Source organism: Geotrypetes seraphini, chromosome 2, assembly GCF_902459505.1.
Source record: "Geotrypetes seraphini chromosome 2, aGeoSer1.1, whole genome shotgun sequence".
NCBI lineage: Eukaryota > Metazoa > Chordata > Amphibia > Gymnophiona > Dermophiidae > Geotrypetes > Geotrypetes seraphini.
The window spans coordinates 70,651,823-70,674,014 of NC_047085.1; the positions used below are offsets into that span (position 1 = coordinate 70,651,823).

Below are 22,192 nucleotides of genomic sequence, written 5' to 3' on the forward strand. Positions count from 1 at the left end.
GTACAGTCTGTGACCGAAAGCACATTATTCACAACACAAATTTAATGAAAAAAGTAAACTGGATTTGTACGTCGAGAGCCCCAGGTTCATTTGCGCCCTGTGTGGCCTCACTGGCTGCACAAAGCATGCTCTGGCTGTTTGCCAGTACACTAGTGGAAGATAATTTTATAAACCATGTTCATGTATACATAGATATACACATATATATGGGATCTTATAATATTAGGTCACACCTACTAGTGCACACAATGCAAGCTGGCATGTACTTGTAAGTAGGCATGCCCAGAGGCAGAGTTTGGGTAGAGCAGGTTGAATTGCAATTTACATGCACAATTTATAAAATACGCATCTAAAGTATGTAATAAATTTACACCTGCTGTCAATCTAGCCTTGATTTCTACAGGATTTGACATATAGGTGCTCATGTGTCTTTATTGTCAAATATATTTATTGAGCACCACATAAGCATCCAATAACAATGGCACAATAATATAAGAAAACTGGCTCAGAAGTTCACCCAGAAGCAACCTACCCCCACTCCCAAGTCCTCTCACACACCCATACAAAAAGGGGAATACCCTAAAAAAGGAAAAACCTGACATAGACAATGAATCAATGAACAAGCCAAAGCTACACAGTTGAGAAGTCTAACAGTTGCTCATGTGTCTTTATAAAATATGCTAAAACAGGCACCCTCCTGCCCTATTAACTTAGGCACCCTGTTATAAAATTATCCCCAAAATGCCACAATCTGCATGGTTTCACAATGTGCTCATTCATTCATTTTCTACTCATGAGGTACAGTAGTCTTCCCTGTTTTAAGCTTCTTTATCATCTACATGACTATCCCCCTCTTTTACAAAGCCGCATGGCAACAGCCCCAAGGCCCTTTAAATCTCTATGGGCTTCAGGGCCGTTACCGCAGCAGCCTGCGCTAAATGGCTTCGTAAAAGAGGCCCTATAGTCCCTGACTGCAAACAATTATGATTTTTTTTCAAGTAACCAGTCAATGAATTAATCTGGTTCTCAGATTAAATATGCATAGGTGTGCCTGAAGAATATTCGTTGTGAATGTCCTGAAAACGGGGCCCATCTATGGATTTGGAAGACCAAATTTGTGCATTTTTAATCTACAATCAGTGATCATGCTTTCTGGTTTAAAAAGGGGTAATTTTATAAAAACATACACAATTTTCCTTGAGCGGGTAAAGCAGTATCCCTGGGATATTTTGGTTTGACCACTTTAACCCCAAGGAGCTCTAATTAATTTAAAAAACAGCTTCACAAAATTTAAATATTAAATACCTAAGAAACTATTCACTATGATGTTAATTTATAAAAATATATGTTTTTATTTTTCTTATAATAATTTATCAAAAACCACATAGCAATCTATAAATCACATTCATACAAACACCACCAATTATTACATATGGAGACCCTCCCCGTTGATTCATTCACCCCAAGGTCCACAACATTTCAGTCTTCTTTGCCAGTTGTTGCATCATGTCATCCCTGCCAGAAGTTCTTCGGTTTTAGAAATATATATCTCAAAGTCTCACCCCAAGTTGCTTTTCATAATGCATTATATTCTCCGGCTGTCCTCAAAAGGTTGGCCAACAATTCAGCCCAACATAGAACTATGTTTCGCATCTACTTTGCAGCCTCAGTTCAGGTTAATCCAAAGCGGGAGCTGTTCACTCTCCAGTGTTCCACCACTGGGATATTTTAATGAAATAAGCTGTTCAGGGCTCTGATCATCTGTCAGTTAGCAGTGGCTATAGGTGGGCCAGCAGTGGCACCACACTCATCTTCTATGCTGGTGGCCCAGAATCTGCCCACCATCTCTGAAGCCCCTCCTCCAATGTACATCAGAGGCAGCTGCAGTGATCCATTTTCACTACTTGTACTGCTGCATCCCACCATGAAGGAAACAGAAAGTGATATCAGCAAGGGTGTGACACGGCAAGAGGGAAGCCTGCCAAGCTGATGCAGGCAGCAAAAATGGATTGCTGTGGAGGTACACCGGAGAGAGGGGGTTCACAGATGGAGGTAGTTGCTGGGCCACAGGTGGGGGGGCTTGTGGAGAGAGGAAGAGATGTTGGATGCCGGGGGGGGGGGGGGGGAGTGGTGAGGATGGAGCTGAAGGAAAGGTTAAAAAAACAAACCCTATTTCTTTAGGGGATATAGAAAGGCCCATCCAAGTTAATTTTGGGCCTCCTAAAATACTAAGTAATGTAATGTAATGTAATTTATTTCTTATATACCGCTACATCCGTTAGGTTCTAAGCGGTTTGAAGAAAATATACATTAAGATTATAAATGAGAAGTAAGAAGGTACTTAAAAATTCCCTTACTGTCCCGAAGGCTCACAATCTAACTAAAGTACCTGGAAATTAATAAATAAGAGAAAATAAAGATGGTTGAAAAAAGAAAAATTCTATGTGAATTTATAGGATGGAAATTTAAACTGACAGTGAAGAACTGTATGAAAAATACATATGGAATGCAGTTAGAGAGGGTAGGTTACAATCTATTTATGGTATTTGTTTAATTGGACGGTGTTAAGGTGGGTAATTTGGGGGAAGGTTATCTGAAGGTAGGTGAATCTTCTGGAGGTAAAAGAGGAGGGGTTAAGATATTTGGATGAATTTTTTGAAAAGCAGGGTTTTGATTTCTTTTCTGAATGTTTTGAAGTTGTCTGATATTGTCATAAGATTGGAGATGGAATGGTTGATTTTTGCTGCTTGTGTTGCCAGAAGGTTGTCAAACATTTTCTTGCGATGTGTGCCTTTGAGTGGGGGGAAGGCGAAAGGGTTCGAGGTTCTTCTGTGTCTTGAGGTGGAGATTTGGTTTAAGCGGTTGTTTAGATAGGAGGGGGAAGAGCCGTGTAATGCTTTGAATATCAGGCAGTAGAATTTGAATTGGATTCGTGCTTGTATGGGTAGCCAGTGAGAGTCTAAGAAGGCAGTTGTTATGTGATCATATTTTTTGAGTGAGTAGATTAATCTGAGGGCGGTGTTTTGTATGGTCTGGAGTTGTTTTATCATAGTGGCTGGACAAGGAAGATATAGGGAGTTGCAATAATCCAGCAGACCTAAGACTAGGGATTGGACGATTAGTCTAAATTGTGCTTGGTCAAAGAATTTTCTGATTTTACGGAGATTTCTCATGGTTAGAAAAGCTTTCTGGGTTGTTTTGTTGATCTGGGGCTGCATTGTGCAACATCTGTCTATCGTAACTCCTAGGAGTTTTAGTTCGGGTTGTATTGGGTATTTGGTATTTTTGATTTTCAGTTCAGTGATGGTAGGAGTTTGGGCTTTTTCGAGCAAAAGGAATTTTGTTTTTTCAGAATTTAGTTTTAGTTTGTGATCCATCATCCATTTTTCTACTGTGTCTAAGGTTGTTTCTAGCTTTGTTGTGGTGGTGGTCTCTGATGGGTCGAAGGGGAGGATTATGGTGATGTCATCAGCATAGCTGAAAGATGTGACATCTAGGGTATCTAAAGTGGCTCCTAAGGAGGAGTAAAGAGGTTGAAGAGCGTAGGTGAGAGAGGTGATCCTTGTGGAACTCCGCAGGGATTTGTCCATGGTTCTGATTTTATATCATTGTATTTTACCCTGTAGGTTCTAGATTTGAGGAACCCCTGAAACCATTTGTAGACCTTGCCTGAGATTCCTATGGCGTCGAGAATTTGTAGTAGTAAGGTGTGGTCAACTAGGTCAAATGCTGCGGAGAGGTCTAATTGTATTAATATCATTTTTTTTCCTTTACTGATGTGTTGTCGGGCTGTATCTAGTAATGTGACAAGTAGTGTTTCTGTGCTATGGTTAGTTCGGAATCCTGATTGTGAGGGGTGGAGTAGGTTATGTTTTTCCAGATATTCGGTGAGGTATTGTGCCACTAGGCCTTCTATTATTTTAACATACAATGGTATTGAAGCGATAGGTCTGTAGTTGGAGGGGCTATCTATTGGGCCTTTGTGATCCTTTATGATTGGAGTGATTAAGATCTCTCCTAGGTCCTGTGGGAATTGGCCTTCTGTCAATGTGGTTTGAATCCATAGTATGAAGTTGGTTTTGAATGTAGTGGAGGCGTTTGATAATATGTAGGTGGGGCAATTATTTAGGTCACTGGAAGCATGGCTGTATTTATTGTAGAGTCGGTTCATATCCGACCAGACTAGAATTGGGAAATCGGACCAGCTTCTGTCTGCTACGATGGCTTCGCTAGTTGATGGGTTTGTTGTTATCTTTTCTAGATGGGTGTGTGTGTTGATGAATGTAGATCTGATATTGGTGATCTTGTTTTTGAAATGGTCTGCTAGGTGGATGGCTGTTGGTGGGTTGATACCTTGGGTGGAGAGGTAAGTTTTGGTATCTGTGAGGTTCTTTACTAGATTAAATAGCTTTTTTGTGTCTGGGGTTTTTTTGCCTATCATTTTGGAGTAGTAGGCTTTTCGTTTTTCCTTGAGTTTGGTTTTGTATTGATTAATTTGGTATCTCCATGCAGTTTTAGTGTGTTCTAAACTCTTGTTTTTTTTCCAGACTCTTTCTAGTTGTCTGCAGAGCTTTTTAGATTGGAGAAGTTCGGTGTCGAACCATTTATCAGAAGGTCTGCATATTTTGAATTTTAGTTTTTCTGGGGCTAGCTCATTTAGAATGGTTTCGCTTATGGATCTCCATTGGGATATAAATTCGTTGGGAGCTATGTTGGTGGTGGCGTGGTCTGCTTTAAGTCTGGCAAGTAGTGAAGGAAAATGTGGATTCAGAGGCCTAGAATGAAACTGGGGCTATAAAAAGAGGAAGAGTGGAGTATTGCATGCCCACTGCTAAGGATGTAGAATGTCACTAGATTATTGGTAATCATATTGCTGATTTAAAGATGCTGCTAGCCACTGGCTTCCTATTATTAAAAATGTTTCTTGGCAACCCTCTTCTGGGACAACACTAGAGACATATTACACTGCATAAGATACAAAGGGTCCTATATATTAAGTACATCAGGCCCAAAGGTACTTACGTTTGCATTGCTTCCCATCCTCTGCTAACCTGTAGCCCTCAAAGCAGGTGCAGCTATAGGAATTCTCATTGTTGACACAGAGGTGTTCACAGCCGTGGTCAGTGGATTTGCAGATATCAGTACCTGAGAATAAGTGCACTCATTAAAAGGCTACTAATTATCCAACAGCTTCCTAATGTTAAATGCTAGAACAATTCAAGTTTTATTTTCACAGACCTCTTTAGGATCAATTTCCAAATGGACTTGTACATACACCAGTGGTCAGTGAACATATAAGTTTGGTATCGTTATATTTTCAAAGGATAGTGTTGGGCCAAAAGTTTCTCTAACTGGACTGTATTATACATATGGGACTAGATTCAGTAAATGGTACTCAAAAAATGGAAAGCAAAAGCAAAAAATCCAATGGAACTGCAGTAATGTGTCAAACGATGAACAAAAGGAAGAACTGCAGGAATGGTGTACAAGATAATGTCAGAAGACAAAGAAAAAAAACCTTCTCAAAAAATATGTATACCGTATTTTCACGTAGATAACGTGCACCCGTGTAAAACGCGCACACGGGTATAGCGCGCGGGGAACACAAATTTATGCAATAAAATGTTAATATAGCGCGCACACACGTATACCGCGCATGCTAAAACCTCCTCCCGCCTACTCCGAACCGGCATCCTCCCCCCCTCCCCCTCTGATCCGAGATAATTTGATCCGGCATTCCCCCTGCGAACCGGCATCCTCCCCCCCGCTCGCGTCACCCCCCCCCCCCCCGCGATCCTACATCCCCCCAGCACCGCAAATAAAACTCTTACCCGATTGGGCACCAGCACCAATGCACAGCATGTGCCAGTGCCAGTGCCCGAAGATCCTCCCTCATTGGTTTGGGCTGGGCTGGGCTGGGCTGGGCCGGGCGGTGCGAGAGAGATCCTCCTTCTTCCTCTGCCGGGCTGGACTAGGCTTTGAGATTATCTTGGAGAGAGCGAGACCAGAAGGCTTTGAGCATGTGCAAATGTTCAAAGCCTAGTCCAGCCTGGCAGAGGAAGAAGGAGGATCTCTCTCGCACCGCCCGGCCCAGCCCAGCCCAGCCCAAACCAACGAGGGAGGATCTTCGGGCACTGGCACATGCTGTGCATTGGTGCTGGTGTTGGTGCGGAGGAGGAGGGGGTCAGTCCACGGTGCTGGTTCATCAGAGGGAGTCGGGGAGACAGATATTGTGCATGAGTAACACACCCTCAACATCTGTATCCATTAAAGAAAAAAAAGTTCCTGCCCCGAACAGCTGAGTGGCAGAAGGCTTTCCCTGCCTCTAAGCTTTTTGGGCTTCCCCTGCCTGCTCTATGCATGTGTGAGAGTTACTCTCACAGCAATCAATTGGATGGGAGAGACAGGGATTAGGGATTATAACGAATCTTTGCGTGGCATTTGCATGCAAACTTTTGTGCATCAATAGCTCTTTTAAAATTGGCCAAAAATCAGATCAGAGCGGACCCATGCGGTCTTACCGATTTGTTTAGTGCATCTAGAGCTTGGACATTTTGGAAGTCAAAGAGATGTGGTTTACAGAGAACCATGGCTAGGATGTTGTTAGATTGGGCTATAATCTATTCAGGAAGGACAGGGTAGAAAGAAAGGGAGAAAGTTATTTTTTAGAGCAACAGAAACTGTAGGACTTATGAGAAAAAGAGGAGGCACTGTGGATTAACCCGGAAAGAGAGAATGGAACATCTGTTTACACTTCACAGGCAGAAGAAGGGGACAGAGATTAAATTGAAGACAATCACAATATTGCTATGAAACGAGATGTTCTATTGGCAGATGATTTCAACAGTTTGATGTTATACTGGGTGTTCATCTGGCATCTAGTGATTACCAGATTAGAGAATGACACGGGGAAAAAATCTGTCCCCGTCACCGGCCCACCATCCTCTGCACCGCCCCGTCACCGCCGTTTCCTTCATCGCCCCGTCACCGCCACTGCCATCCCATTCACCGCCCCGTCACCGTCCCCGCTGCATCCATATAAGCCTTAGTACTGTAATATTTAGCTTATTCCTTTCTTATAAATCAAAGTTCTTGCTGCTGAACTAGAGAAAGAGATGTTCAGCTGGCAAGGCTTTGTTTATAAATTTTTATCAACACAACTAATATACTATTTTATCCTAAAGCAAAAAATAAATAAATAAATATAATTTTTTTTTCTACCTTTGTTGTCTGGTTTCTGCTTTCCACATCTTCTCATTGAATTCCTTCCATCCACTGTGTGTCTTCTCTCTGCGTCTTCCATTTGCTGTTACTGTGCCTCTCCCTTCACCCCCCCCAAATTGGTCTAGCACCCATCTTCTTCCCTCCGCTCCCTCATAGTCTGGCATCTGTCTTCTTCCCATTCTGTCTTCCACATTTCCCTTCAGGGTCTGTTCCTCTCCACCCTCCTTCAATGTCTGTCCTATTCCTTTCCACCACCACCCTTCCCTCCCTCCTTTACCATCTGTTCCTTTCTACTACCCTTCAGCTCCTCTCGCGTGGCCTATCTATCTACCTTCCTCCCTCTTATTTTCATGGCACGTTACAATGTAATTTGTGCAAGCCACTGGAGCCTGCGAGCTCGATCCCTGTCTCATCCCCACAAACCATCTCGCTTCTGTGCTCCTATTTTCCCCATTTCTAATATCTCCCCTATGTATCTGCCATTGCCCCCCCTGTGTCCATATACCATCCCCATGGCATGTCCCCTTTATGTCTCTGTCCCTATGCCCCATGCACATAATTTCCCCTCTTTCTGTTACCTTCCTGTGTCCAGATTTCCCCTATCTTCCTCTTCCATACCAGTGTGTCTCTTCTTTTCAACCCCATCTAGCTTTTTTCCCTCTTTCTTCCCCCCCCCCCCTGCTTCTAGCATCTGGCTCACCTGCCTGTCCTTCCCTTTCTTTCCTGCTGTGGGTTTTTCTTTCCGTTTTCATCCCCTTGGCCCAGAATCCTTTTCCCTTTCACTCCCTCCTTACAGTTTGAGCCGGGAACACGGGTGATCGCACGGTCCTCGCAGCCCCCACCCGCCTGCCCAATCGATCGTAGTGATTAGCCAGCTCTCTCCCTTCTCCTCACCTTAGTTTGCAGGCTTTCGTTTTCAGCGACCTGCACGCTTTCCCAAAGAGCCGCACACGCGCGGCTGCTCAGTGTTCAATCTTCTGCTCTGCTGCAACTTCCTGTTTCCGGTTGCGTCAGAGCAGAAGATCGAAACTGAGCAGCATCGAGTGCGTGGCTCTCTGATAGCGTGCGGGTCTCCGAAAAAGAAAATCTACAAACTAAGGTGAGGAGAAGGGAGAGAGCTGGCTAAACACTAGAATCGATTGGGCAGGCGGGTGTGAGCTGCGGGGACCGCGCGATCCTTCATGCCTCACTGCGGGGACAAGACCCATTCACCGCCCCGCGGGCGGTGAATGGCCTTGTCCCCGTCGCCGCAGCGACTGCTAGTTTTCTTCCCCGTTTTCGGCGGGTGACCCGCGGCTAAAATGCGGTGGCCACGGGTAAACCGCCACCGTGTCATTCTCTATACCAGATCACAAATTGAGAGTTCATTCAAAAGCTTCAGCAAATCTAACTTCATCAAGATGGGAGAGTGCCTTAAGGAGCTGTGAGTTGAAAGTAAGAGGAAAGGAGGCTGCTGAGTAGCCAAAAAGGTAAGAAGAAAAAGGTTAGCTTTCATAAACTATAAAAAATCACAGAAACAGTAAGACAAACAACAATATGTGGAAAAGCTAAGAGAAGCTGGTAAAGTAATTAAGAAAACAAAACACAAAAAAATGCAAACGGAAGAAAAATAACCGATAAAGTAATTTTGGGGAGTTAAAACTTTTTTTTAGATATGTTATTGACAAGTGAAAGTACAAAAATGGCAGTATCAGTGTCAAAGATATAGGAGAGGAATACTTAGTAGCTGATGAGCAAAAACAATTGTTTAACAAATATTTCTGTCCTGTGATCTCAGCTGAAGAGCAGGAAACAGGCTTGTGGAAAAACAACACAGATAGGAATGCAAATGAGGTAGACCTCGAATGATTTTCAGATGACTGCAGCAAACTGAGGAGATAGCTAAACAAAGTAGAAAACGTGAATGACCCGATGGGATATATCCAAGGGTACTGAAGGAACATAGGGAACTTCTAGTGGCTCCAACATTTTCAGTGTTTCTTTAGTCTGGAGTAATTCTAGAGGACTGGAGAAAGAGAGATGTGGTATATCTTCACAAAGCAAAAGTAAGGAGATAGTTGAGAACTATAAGCTAGTCAGTCTGAATTCTGTGACAAGTAAATTCATAGAAATGCTGCTAAAACAAGGGACAGTGCAGTTTTCTGGAATCCAGTGGATTCTAGGATCCAAGGCATGGTTTTATTTGAAGCAGGCCTTGCCAGACAAATCTGATTAATTTCTTTGACTGGGTAACCAGAGAGTTGGATTGATGGAAAGTGACAGATGTTGTATACTTAGATTTCAGCAAAGCCTTTGACATAGTTCTCTGTAGGCACCACTTGGCACAGTTGTCTATCAACCATTAGGCACCATTTATAGAATCCCACCTAGCAGTGCCTAGGCATGTTTAGGTGTCCTAGAGGTAGGCACCGGTATATTAGGCCAGGGCTTTCCTGGCCTAATTTATAGGCGCCTAACTTAGACGCCTAGCAATACCTAAGTCAACCACGCCTATTCTGTCTCTGACCACACCTACTTTTCAGAAGGCACCTTCACTTAGACGTCACTAGGCACTTCGTGGGATTCCGCACCTAAATTTGAATTTTATTTTTTTAATCAATTATTCAGCTAACTTCAATGGCACAGTAAATTAGCACACCATTTAAGCTAATTGATTTAGGATAGGCGTGATTTTAGTTAGGCATCGCTAGGTTGTCTCAATTACGGCTCCTAGCAGTGCCTAAGGCATCATTTATAGAATCAGGCCCTTAGGGCCCTATATTCAGCTGGTAGTGATCATCATTTTACTGACCTCCGTCAGTGTTTTTATATCTGCAAGTTCAATGCTAGGCCATGTCTGGGCTTTAGCATCAAATTTCTGAGTATATAGAGCCGGCAAAAACATGGCCGGATAACTGCAATATTTGACATTTAACCGGCAATGAAGTACCGTATGAAGATAGGACTGCAATTTATGCGGTTATCTTAGCCAGTTAAGTGATGATCAACATTTAACTAGCTAATGTCAACTCTCCCCCCCCCCCACCAAATAACCAGTTTCAGTTTGGGTGATAACCAAGCATTTTCAGCAGCACTGTCTGGTTAAATGCTGCTCAAAATAACTGGTTAGCCCCGGACAGGCAATTTAAATGGACCGGAGTCTTTCCTGGCTGTTAAATCATTTTAAATATCAGGCCTTTAGTTCCTTTATAGAATAGGTTTCTAATTATTAGCACCAAGTTATAAAATTGCTTTCATTCATTCATTCAATTTTCTATACTGTTCTCCCAGGGGAGTTCAGAACGTTTTACATGAACTTGAATGTATTCAGGTACTCAAGCATTTTTCTCTGTCTGTCCCAGCAAGCTCACAATCTATCTAATGTACCTGGGGCAATGGGGTGATTAAGTGACTTGACCAGGGTCACAAAGAGCAGCGTGGGATTAAATCTACAACCTCATGGTGCTGAGGCTGTAGCTTTAACCATTACACCAGGCTTGGGGAGAAGCAGAGCTTGAACCTTGCATTCCCTGCTTATTAGTTTATGACTTTCACCTCTAGGCCAGTGGTCTCCAACCTTTTTCATGGGCTACAGGGTGAATATGAGAAAGCTGAAGTGGGAATTGAACCCAGGATCTCAGGGTGCTGCACTATCCACTAGGTTATTCCTCCACTCCATACTGATTGATAGCACCCAATTGGAACTAATTGATTCATTAGCAAACTTAGTTGTGTGTACATCTCAGGATAGGTCACAATTTTACGTGTGGAAATTTGCACCCCATTTATGGAATCCAGGAGTTTATGGGCTGTAATGTTAAAGCTAAGACTTGTTTAAGTAACTCCCAACATTACTTGGAGAAATCTTTTGTACATGAACCTCAACTTCATTAATTAATATGTTATCACATAGCTGGAATGTGTTTGCCACCCTAAAGGAGAAAGGTTAGAGGTACACAATATACACAAAAACATAACAACATAAAATTATGTTTACCTGCAAAAAAACAGGTCACACCCCATCATTTAAAAGACAACCCCACTGCCATAAAATCCAACAAACTCCCAATTCTCTAAACTCAGTCAGACCCATTAAAGCTACAGGCAGCTGACGAATTGATACCTCTCACCTAAGCCAACAGAAACTTACTTCGACAAGTTTCCCCATCCTCACGAAGCACAAAACCTTCAAAGCACAGGCAAGTGAAAGATTCTTCTGTATTTACGCACAAATGTTCACAGTTGTGAATGCCCAATGCGCAATGGTCCACTCCTGCAAAATTATTTACAACCAAAGGGAAATCAGCCTTAATGGATGTACCAAGAAAAATGAATAGCAAGCACTAGGATTATTTACAGATACTATAACAGCATACACTGCATTATTTAGAGAATGATTAAGTTTTGGGGGTTCTACATCCCTAACGGAACTGGTGGCACACTCCTCTGTTATTACAATAGCCTTGTTGGGTGAGGGTATGGATGGATCAGTGGACATTGGCTATACAGTAGACTACCACAGTCAGAGATGTAGATAGTAACATTGTAAATAACGGCAGGTAAAGACAGGTCCATCCAGTCTACCTAAGAGTCACATTCATTATCAAGGCAATGTTAAACCAACAATCCAGCATACTCGTATTACATTTTTTACTTGCTAAGTTCCACTATAAGATGTCTTCCCCTCCCCAATGAGACCTACACTCGTATGGCATGAATGTGCCATTTTCAGGGCTCAGACTGTAGAAATGTCTGTCCTGCTCTGGCCCTACTTCCCAGCTACTGGAGTTGCCTTCAAAACCTACTCCAGCCCATCCTGACCTGTCTTGCCATATATGTTTCACAAACTGTAGAAGTCAGTCCTGTATTAGTTCTACGCTCCACTGTTGGAACTGCTGTCAAAACCTGATCCTGATCTGCTGTAGATGCATAGGCAATCCCTTCTCCTCCACCTACCAGAGAGCTGCTGAAAGTGAGAAACATTTGCTATTCTATCTGTTCTCGCTCCTCGGCTTGCAGGATTAGCAGAGAATTGGCTGCACAAGCAGTGAATGAATCTACAGTAAGAGCTAATGCAGTGAAGTGTGCTAGACCAGTGGTTCCCAACCCTGTCCTGGAGGACCACCAGGCCAATCGGGTTTTCAGGCTAACCCTAATGAAAATGCATGGAGCAGATTTGCATGCCTATCACTTCCATTATATGCAAATCTCTCTCATGCATATTCATTAGGGCTAGCCTGAAAACCCGAATGGACTGGTGGTCCTCCAGGACAGGGTTGGGAACCATTGTGCTAGACTTTGCACACAGGTTAACTTGGCTTTTGCACACGATTTTGTGGGTGCCCTATCTACAAATGACTTTTACACCTGAGCTGTGAGCAAAGCCTTTGGTAGATATTAGCACATTTAGATGAGAAACAGAGAAGTATTTAGAAGACAACACATCTTAGTGCAGGGATTTCAGATGCTGGGAATATAATTCAAGGTCTGAGGAGAAATAAAAAGATTAGCTCATTCCTCTGCAGTCAGTCCTAATATGGAGTGGTAGACCCTGATTGATTTTCAGAGGGTTGAGTTCATGAGGAGCTTCCTAAAATAAAAGTAGACAAAACGATGGTGTCGGATGGTGCTGGATGGTGTACATCCGAGGGTACTGAAGTAACTTAGGGAAATTCTGGTGGCTCCACTGACTGACCTATTCAATGAGTCTCTAGAGTCGAGAGTGGTACTGGAGGACTGGAGAAGGGAGGATGTGGTTCCTCTCCACAAAAGTGGAAGTAAGGAAGAAGTAGGGAATTACAGGCCGGTGAGTCTGACTTCTGTGGTAAGCAAATTAATGGAAACGCTTTTAAAACAGATCTTAATTTAACGCAACACATCATTGGGGCTGCACATCAGGGAGGACACACCTTATATCTCATTCTATCTACTCTAGCTTCCTCTCATTCATTATAATTTCCACATTTCACCCACTACCATGGATGACCACTGTCTCATTCTTTTTACTTAACTCGAACATCCAACCAGGTACCATCACATAGAAACATCTCCTATAGCACGGATAGGGAACTCCGGTCCTTGAGAGCCGTATTCCAGTTGGGTTTTCAAGATTTCCCCAATGAATATACATAAGATCTATTTGCATGCACTGCTTTCAATGCATATTCATTGGCGAAATCCTGAAAACCTGACTGGAATACGGCTCTCGAGAACCGGAGTTCCCTACCTCTGCTCTAGGCAAAGTCATTGCCCCAGGTACATTAGATAGATTATGAGCCCACCGGGACAGACGGGGAAAAATGCTTAAGTATCTGAATATAAACCACTTAGGCCAGGGGTAGGGAACTCCAGTCCTTGAGAGCCGTATTCCAGTCGGATTTTCAGGATTTCCCCAATGAATATGCATTGAAAGCAGTGCATGCAAATAGATCTCATGCATATTCATTGGGGAAATCCTGAAAACCCGACTGGAATACGGCTCTTGAGGACCGGAGTTCCCTACCCCTGTCCTATAGAGATCTGAGCATAATCACTCCTTTATCACTTCTATCCCAATCTCATCCTCCTCTCTAATGGACCAAATTCAACAGTGGAACGCTCAACGTAGTAAGGCTCTTGATACCTTTGCCCCATTACAACTCAGTCATCAGGCTGTTCACCGCAATTCCCAAAGCCCATGGTACTGCAACTACATAAAAGACAGCTTCATCAGGCAGAATGCAGGTGGCGTCAGTGGTGTAGTAAGGGGGGAGGGGGCAGACCACCCAGGGCGCCATCTCGGTGGGGGTGCTAGCACCTCTCCTCCTCTTTGTCCACCGCTTCTTCCCACTCCTCCTCACCACACGCGCGCCTTCAATTCCCTGCTACCATACCTCTCACTCTTGTCGCATCAGCATGCTGCTCATGCCAGCCTTGGTGCTCCCCTCTGCTGTTACTTCTGGGTGACGTCAGAGGGAGAGTTGATGCTGGCATGGGCAGTAAGTTAGAGATGCTGCTCGCACTGTGGAAGCTAAACAGATATGGGGGAAGGGGAGCGTGCGAGGCAGGATGAGGGCGGAGGGGATGGAGAAGAGGGCAAGGGAGAGCACCACTGCCCCCATTGCCTCCCACCCTAGCTATGCCACTGGGTGGCGTCACCACCCTTCACCAGTTTTACTCTCCATCTATAAAAATATTGCCAGCTCATATAAGAAAACATACCGTATATACTCAAATAAAAACCAAGATTTGGGGGCCAATAAAATGGCCCCAAAATTATGATTTCAGTTTATATTTGAGTATACTACCATAGTTTAAAAAAATATCCAAATTTAAGTCTACCGGGCTGTGAGGAATGGAGTCGCGGGTCAGGGGCAGGCCTGACATACGAGGCAGGCAGCTGATTCTTCCTGCCAGCCACTGGGAGGAGGGGAATGAAGAGTCAGCAGCACATCCAGATTGTGAACAGCCCTGCCTTTGGTCCTGTCCTGGTCCCGCTAAACTGGCAGGCAATAATGAAGCCAGACGCTGCAGGGGCCTTCCCTCTTGCTTAAATTACTATAGGCTCTGCCAGTCTGAATCCTGCCCCCCTCTGAAGTTTCTTCCTGATTTTGAGAGGCGGGATCGAGACTGGCAGAGGTAAGGCCCCTACAGTGTCTGGCTTCGTTATTGCCAGCCAGTTTAGCGGGGCTGGGCCGAAGGCAGGGCTGTTCACAATATGGATGCACTGCTGACTCCTCAATCCCCCCTCCTCCCAGCGGTTGGCAAGCTGCATGCCTCTGACCCGTGACTCTGTTGAAAGAAGCAAAGGGTAAAAGGTGATGTGGAGATATCCTGGATGTAGGTGGAGGGAGAGAGAGAGATGAGGTGTTGGAGGAAAGAGGGGAGAGGATATGCTGGATGGAGCAGGCAAGACAGTAGATATTGGTTAGAAGAGTGAAAATAAAAGGGGAAGAAAAGAGAGAGGGGGGAGAGAGGGAAGAGTTAGCAAAAACAACTGGAGAAATAGAAGTACCGTATTTTCACGTAGATAACGCGCACCCGTGTAAAACGCGCACACGGGTATAGCGCGCGGAAAACACAAATTTATGTACAGAAATTTTTGTATACCGCGCACACCCGTATACCGCGCATGCTGCCCGACTCTCCTCTGGCCACCCCGACTCTTCTTTCGCCCGCCCCGACTCTCCTCTCCCCCTTGAAGTCCTGTCCCCACCCTGAAAGCCTGATGCCCCCCCCGACGTCCGATTCATCCCCCCCCCCGCAGGACCGCTCGCACCCCCCCCCCGAAGGACCGCTCGCACGCACCCCCAACCTGAAGGACCGCTAGCACCCCCACAGCCTCCCGACCCCCCCATCATGTAGAAGCTCCTACCGGTGTCCTGCTGCTTCCCCTCTTGCCCCGCCGACTCCCCGAAACGATCGGGTTGGGCCCATGTGCCTCAGGCCCCGCCCCCAGGAGGGACCTAAGGCTCCCGGGCCTATTCTGATTGACCCAGGCGCCTTAGGCCCCACCAGTAGGCGGAGCTTTGGGACGGATGGGCCAATCCGGCCTCATTCCGTCGTTGGCTGCCTGCCGGACAGGCGGGTTTGGCTCCCGTCTGTCCGGCCAACTACAGAAAGGTACGGGGAAGGGGGTTGGGGGTGTCGTGGGGGTCGGCCAGGGGGGGTCGCGGGTCGGCTGGGGGGGCGGTCGGAGGTTCTTGGGGGGGCGGTCGTTGGGGGGAGGGGGGTTTGCGTCGAGGGCAGGAGGGCCTGGGATCCCTCCTGCCCGTAATGTAGTGCAGGGTGGGGTTAGGGGGTCGCCGTGGCCAGGAGGGTTTGGGCTCCCTCCTGGCCCGAACAACTAGCGGGGGGGTCACCAGGGCCAGGAGGACTTGGGCTCCCTCCTGGCCCGATATTGTCGGGGAGTTGGGGGGGCAAGAGGGCTTGAGCTCCCTCTTGCCCCGATCGTGTCGGGGGTGCCAAGGTTGGCTGGGGCAAGAGGGCTTGAGCTCCCTCTTGCCCCGATCGTGTCGGGGAGTCGGGGAGTCAGCGGTCCTTCGGGGTGGGGGTGCGGGTGTGTGCGAGAGGTCCTGCGGGGGGTGAATCGGACATCGGGGGGGAGGAACTATGTAAAAAAAATTTTGTACAACGCGCTCATGCGTATACCGCGCAAGGGTATGCACGGTTTGTAAAAACACGTATAACGCGCGCGTTATATGCGTGAAAATACGGTAGATGGAGATGCAGAAAAATAAATGGAGGAAAACTGAAAGGAAAAGGTTAAAGTCAGAGAGAGGAAGTAGAAGAGGAAGTGCACACTGGTTACCCATCACTCATTATATCATTTATAAAATACTATTACTGATGATTAAAGTCCTGACATTAGGTGAACCTCCATACTTTACACATCACCTTATCCCTTACACTCAAGCAAGAGCACTGAGATCAGCTCAGTAAAACCACCTGGTTGTCCCAAACCAACGCCAAGTCGTGCATGAACATATTAGGCACTCAATTTTCTCTGTTCAATGTCCAGAATTGTGGAACTCCCTCCCAACAAATCTTCAGCTTCAAATATCATTAGACAAATTCAAGTTGAATATCAAAGTCTTTCTATTCAAAGATGCCTTTTGTTAGGCCCTGCTGCCCACTCTTCATGCGAGCTTGAACGATACTAGGCACTTCCTTATAAGAACATATAAATAGCCTTACTGGGTCAGACCGATGGTCCATCTAACCCAGTATCCCATCTTTGCGGAGGCCAATCCAAGTCACAAGTACCTGGCATAAACCCAAATAGTAGCAGCATTCCATGCTACCGTCCCATGTTCTGCCCTTACCCACTATCCAATATTGTCATTGTAGTTCTACCCCCTTTACCTTTGTTATGATGTCTGTGTCTCTCACTCTATTCTAACTTATGTTTTAGATTGTAATCTACCCAGAAAGTTTGTCCATTGGGCTGGATAGTAACTTCTAAATAAACTTGCTAGATGTGAGTTGGGGTATAGGGAAGGGGAGATGAGAAGCTGGACATAAAGATGGGGGGCCAAGGGGGTTAGAGGAGAAGGGAAAATACTGGCTACCTGCTGGGGAGTGGTAGAAAAAGGAAGGGGAGATCCTTGCCTGTGGGAAGGAAGGATATGACTGAAGTTTCATCTAGGACAGGGATCTCAAAGTCCCTCCTTGAGGGCCGCAATCCAGTCGGGTTTTCAGGATTTCCCCAATGAATATGAATTGAAAGCAGTGCATGCACATAGATCTCATGCATATTCATTGGGGAAATCCTGAAAACCCGACTGGATTGCGACCCTCAAGGAGGAACTTTGAGACCCCTGATCTAGGGCATTTGATACCCTTGGGCTGGCCCTGGGCAGGAGGGCCAGAATTTCAGAGTCTACAGGACATCAGCCTGGCCTTAATAAGAACATAAGAATTGCCACTGCTGAGTCAGACCAGTGGTCCATCATGTCCAGCAGTCCGCTCACATGGCGCCCCTCTGGTCTAAGACTAGCACCCTAACTGAGACTAGCCCTACCAGCGCACGTTCTTGTTCAACAGAAACTTGTCTAACTTTGTCTTGAATCCTTGGAGGGTGTTTTCCCCTATAACAGCCTCTGGAAGGGCGTTCCAGCTTTCTACCACTCTCTGGGTGAAGAAGAACTTCCTTAAGTTTGTACGGAATCTATCCCCTTTCAACTTTAGAGAGTGCCCTCTTGTTCTCCCTACCTTGGAGAGGGTGAACAACCTGTCCTTATCTACTAAGTCTATCCTCTTCAGTATCTTGAATGTTTCGATCATGTCCCCTCTCAATCTCCTCTGTTCGAGAGAGAAGAGGCCCAGTTTCTCTAATCTTTTGCTTTACGGCAGCTCCTCCAGCCCCTTAACCATCTTAGTCGCTCTTCTCTGGACCCTTTCGAGTAGTACCGTGTCCTTCTTCAGGTACGGCGACCAGTGCTGGACGCAGTACTCCAGGTGAGGGCGTACCATGGCCCGGTACAGCGGCATGATAACCTTCTCTGATCTGTTCGTGATCCCCTTTTTTATCATTCCTAGCATTCTGTTTGCTCTTTTTGCTGCCGCCATACATTGTGTGGACGGCTTCATCGACTTGTCGATCAGAACTCCCAAGTCCCTTTCCTGGGAGGTCTCTCCAAGTACCGCCCCGGACATCCTGTATTCGTGCATGAGATTTTTGTTACCGACATGCATCACTTTACACTTATCCACGTTGAACCTCATCTGCCATGTCGATGCCCATTCCTTGAGCTTGATTATGTCACGTTGCAGATCTTCGCAATCCCCCTGCGTCTTTACTACTCTGAATAACTTTGTATCATCCACAAATTTAATCACCTCGCTCGTCATACCTATGACCAGATCGTTTATAAAGATGTTAAAGAGCACGGGTCCAAGCACCGAGCCCTGCGGCACCCCACTGGTGACGCTCTTCCAGTCCGAGTATTGTCCATTTACTCCCACTCTCTGTTTCCTATGCTCCAGCCAGTTTTTAATCCACGTGAGTATTTCACCCTCAATTCCATGGCTTGCAATTTTCCGAAGTAGTTGTTCATGCAGAATCTTGTCAAACGCCTTCTGAAAATCCAGATATACAATGTCGACTGGATCGCCCTTGTCCATCTGTCTGTTTACTCCCTCAAAGAAGTGCAGCAAGTTTGTCAAACACGATCTGCCTTTGCTAAAACCGTGCTGACTGGTCCTCATCAGCCCGTTTCCGTCAAGGTGATCAATGATGCTGTCCTTTATCAGTGACTCTACCATCTTTCCCGGTACAGAGGTCAGACTCACCAGTCTGTAGTTCCCCGGATCTCCCCTCGAACCTTTCTTGAAGATCGGTGTAACATTTGCATTTCCAGTCTTCCGGAATCTTTCCCGATTTGATCGACAGATTGGCTATTAGTTGAAGCAGTTCAGCTATGGTCCCTTTCAGTTCCTTGATGACCCTCTGATGGATGCCATCCGGTCCCGGGGATTTATCGCTCTTAAGCCTATCAATCTGCCTACATACCTCCTCTAGACTGACCGTCAATCCTGTCAGCTTTCCTTCTTCGTTTCCAGCATATAGCCTGATGGGTTCCGGTATGCTGTGTACATCTTCTTCGGTAAATACAGATGCAAAAAATGTGTTCAGTTTGTCAGCGATGTCTCATCTAGCAGTAATCAATATCCTCTGTGTCTTTGAAAGAAAGAAGGTGACTGATATTGGGAAAACTCTTGGGAAGCTCAAAGTTTTCACTAATAGCTCTTCTGGAATTAGGAATGGAATTAAGGCTTCGAGTTTAGCTGTCAACCTCAACAGAGAATAATTGTAGGAATAGTGCCTTCTAATATTTTAGGCAGTGTATTTTTTAAAAAATTAGTTTTCAACCTGTTCCAATATTTAGACAGTCAGTAATCTGTAGTTCAGAACAAACATCTGGCCGTGGTCATCTCTTTTGTTGGAAAGGAAAATGATAGGAATGGAAGATCCCTAGAAGTCAAAAGCCTCCCAATGTTTGCTGGTCCTATCCCCAAAACTCCGTTACTAGTGCTGTATGCTGGAGAGTGGAAGGAACTGTGTGCTCCCTCTTTCTCTTCACTATCAGAGAGACTGTGGGGTTTATTTATATTTGTTTCATCATCAATTGTGCAGAAATCTTTCACTTGTAAATCTACCAAAGGAATGTGTTAAATCCCACTCCACATTCAGTCCAGACAAACATTTTGTCTCTCAGATCCAAGAACTCTCATGTGGCAACAACATTTTTAATTCATGTCTTCCTCTGAGCAGGAGAGGCACTCTCTCAGCTTTCATAAATTTGAATGCTGTCATTTCTTCTCCATAATAAGCATGAAAATGTATGACAGCAGGAGATCATCTACCATTTTCCTAATACTTAAGCTGCACTCTGTCTTTTAGCATCTAGTTGCTTTTCCTAAATATATTTTCTGATTCTCACTACATCATGAGTGGTTTATGTTAATATTGTAGATTGTTATATTTTAATTGTCTTTGTTTACTATTTATTATTGTATTTTAGATTTTCATCTATTGCAGTGGTATTCACTCCTAGTCCTAGAGAGCCACCGATGAGTCAAGTTTTCAGGATGCCCAGGCCTAATGAATATGCATTTGAAAGAGGATAGGATTTGATATACTGCCTTTCTGTTGCACTTTCTTTGTCCTTAGGGGTCTCACAATCTAAATATTATACCTGGGGCAATGGAGGGTTAAGTGATTTGCTCAGAGTCACAAGGAGCTACAGTGGAAATCGAATTCTTTGTTTTGGATCCTTACAGAAAAAGATGTAAGAAATCTATCTGAGGCAGAAATGGTTTTCCAGGGTGACGATGCGGAGGAACAGAACAAAATCTCAGTGAACCTGGAAGATGTACTGAGATAAACTGACAAGTTACAGAGTGACATATCACCTGGACTGGATAGTATACATCCCAGAGAATGAAAGAACTCAAACATGAAATTGCTGATCTATTGTTAGTGATCTTTAATCTATAGTTAAAATTGTTTGTAGTACCTGAAGATTGGAGGGTGGCTCATGTAACGCCAAGTTTTAAAAATGGTTCTGGGTTGATCCAGGAAATTACAAACTGGTAAGCCTGACTTCAGTTCCAGGCAAGATAGTGGAAACTATTATAAAGAATAAAATTACGGGTCAGAGTCAGCATGGGTTCAGCCAAGGGAAATCTTGCCTCACTAACTTGCTCCATTTCTTTGAAGATGTGAATAAACATGGATAAAGGTGAGCCAGTAGACATAGTAATATCTAGATGATCAGAAAGCTTTTGACAAAGTTCCTCATGAGAGATTCATGGGATAGGAGACAATGTTTTGTTGTCAATTAGGAATTAGCTATTTTATAGAAAACAGAGGGTAGGGTTAAATGGCATTTTTCTTAATGGAGGAGGATAGAAAGTGGAGTGCCATAGGGATCTGTACTGGGACTGTTGCTATTTTAACATATTTATAAATGATATGGAAATTGTAATGACAAGTGAGGTGATTAAATTTGCAGATGATCCCAAACTCTTCAAAGTTGTTAAAACACATGTGGACTATGAAAAATTGCAGGAAAACCTTTAGGAAATTGAAAGACTGGGCAACCAACTGGCAAATGAAATTTACTGTGGACAAATAGAAAGTGATGCACATTGGGAAGAATAATCCAAATCACGGTTACCAGATGCTAAGGTCCAACTAAGGGGTCAGCACCCATGAAAAAGATTTACAGTAGATGTCATTGTAGATATACGCTGAAATCTGTCCAATGTGCAGCAGTAGCCATAAAAGCAAACAGGAAGTAAGGAATTATTAGGAAAAGGATGTTATAATGCCTTTGTACCGCTCTATGTGCGACCTCACCTTGAGTATTATATTCAATTCTGGTTGCCGTACCTCAAAAAAGATTTAGCAGAATTAGAAAAGGTTGAAAGAAAAGTAATTGAAATGATAAATGGGTTGGAACTCCTCTCGTCTGATGAAAGGCTAAAGAGGTTAGAACTCTACAGCTTGGAAAAGAGATGCTGAGGAGAGTTACAACTGAGACCTACAAAATCCTGAACTGGGTAAAAGTGAATCAATTTTTTTTACTCTTTCATAAATTTCGAAGACTAGGGGACACTCAATGAAGTTACATGGAAATATCTTTAAAACAAATAGGAGGAAATATTTTTTCATTGAATGAATAGTTAAGCTCTGGAACTCATTGCTGGAAGATGTGGTAACAGCAGTTTGCGTAACTGGGTTTAAAAAAGGTTTGAACAAGTTCCTGGAGGAAAAGTCCATAGTCTGCTATTGAGACAGACATGGGGGAAGCTACTGTTTGCCCTGAGATTACTAGCATCGAATGTTGCTATTATTTAGGTTTCTGTCATGTTTGTAACCTGGATTGGCCACTGTTGAAAACATGAAACTGGGCTAGATGGACCACTGGTCTGACCCAGTATGGCTATTCTTATGTTCTTATTGTTCTCAGGCTACTACACTAACCATTATAATAATAATAAT

At 44.5% G+C, this 22,192-nt stretch overlaps 1 protein-coding gene across 5 annotated transcripts in view; it reads right to left on the bottom strand.

Moving 5' to 3' along the window:
- The window catches only part of MATN2 (matrilin 2), a 179,932-nt gene that overhangs the window by 25,811 nt on the left and 131,929 nt on the right, over positions 1–22,192 (bottom strand). For all 5 annotated transcript variants that reach the window (XM_033934328.1, XM_033934326.1, XM_033934329.1 and 2 more), the window contains exons 9-10: positions 11,354–11,476; positions 5,023–5,145 (exon numbers count right to left, since the gene is read on the bottom strand). In XM_033934328.1, the coding sequence (XP_033790219.1) occupies positions 5,023–5,145; positions 11,354–11,476 (246 nt within the window). The remainder of the gene's footprint in view (positions 1–5,022; positions 5,146–11,353; positions 11,477–22,192) is intronic.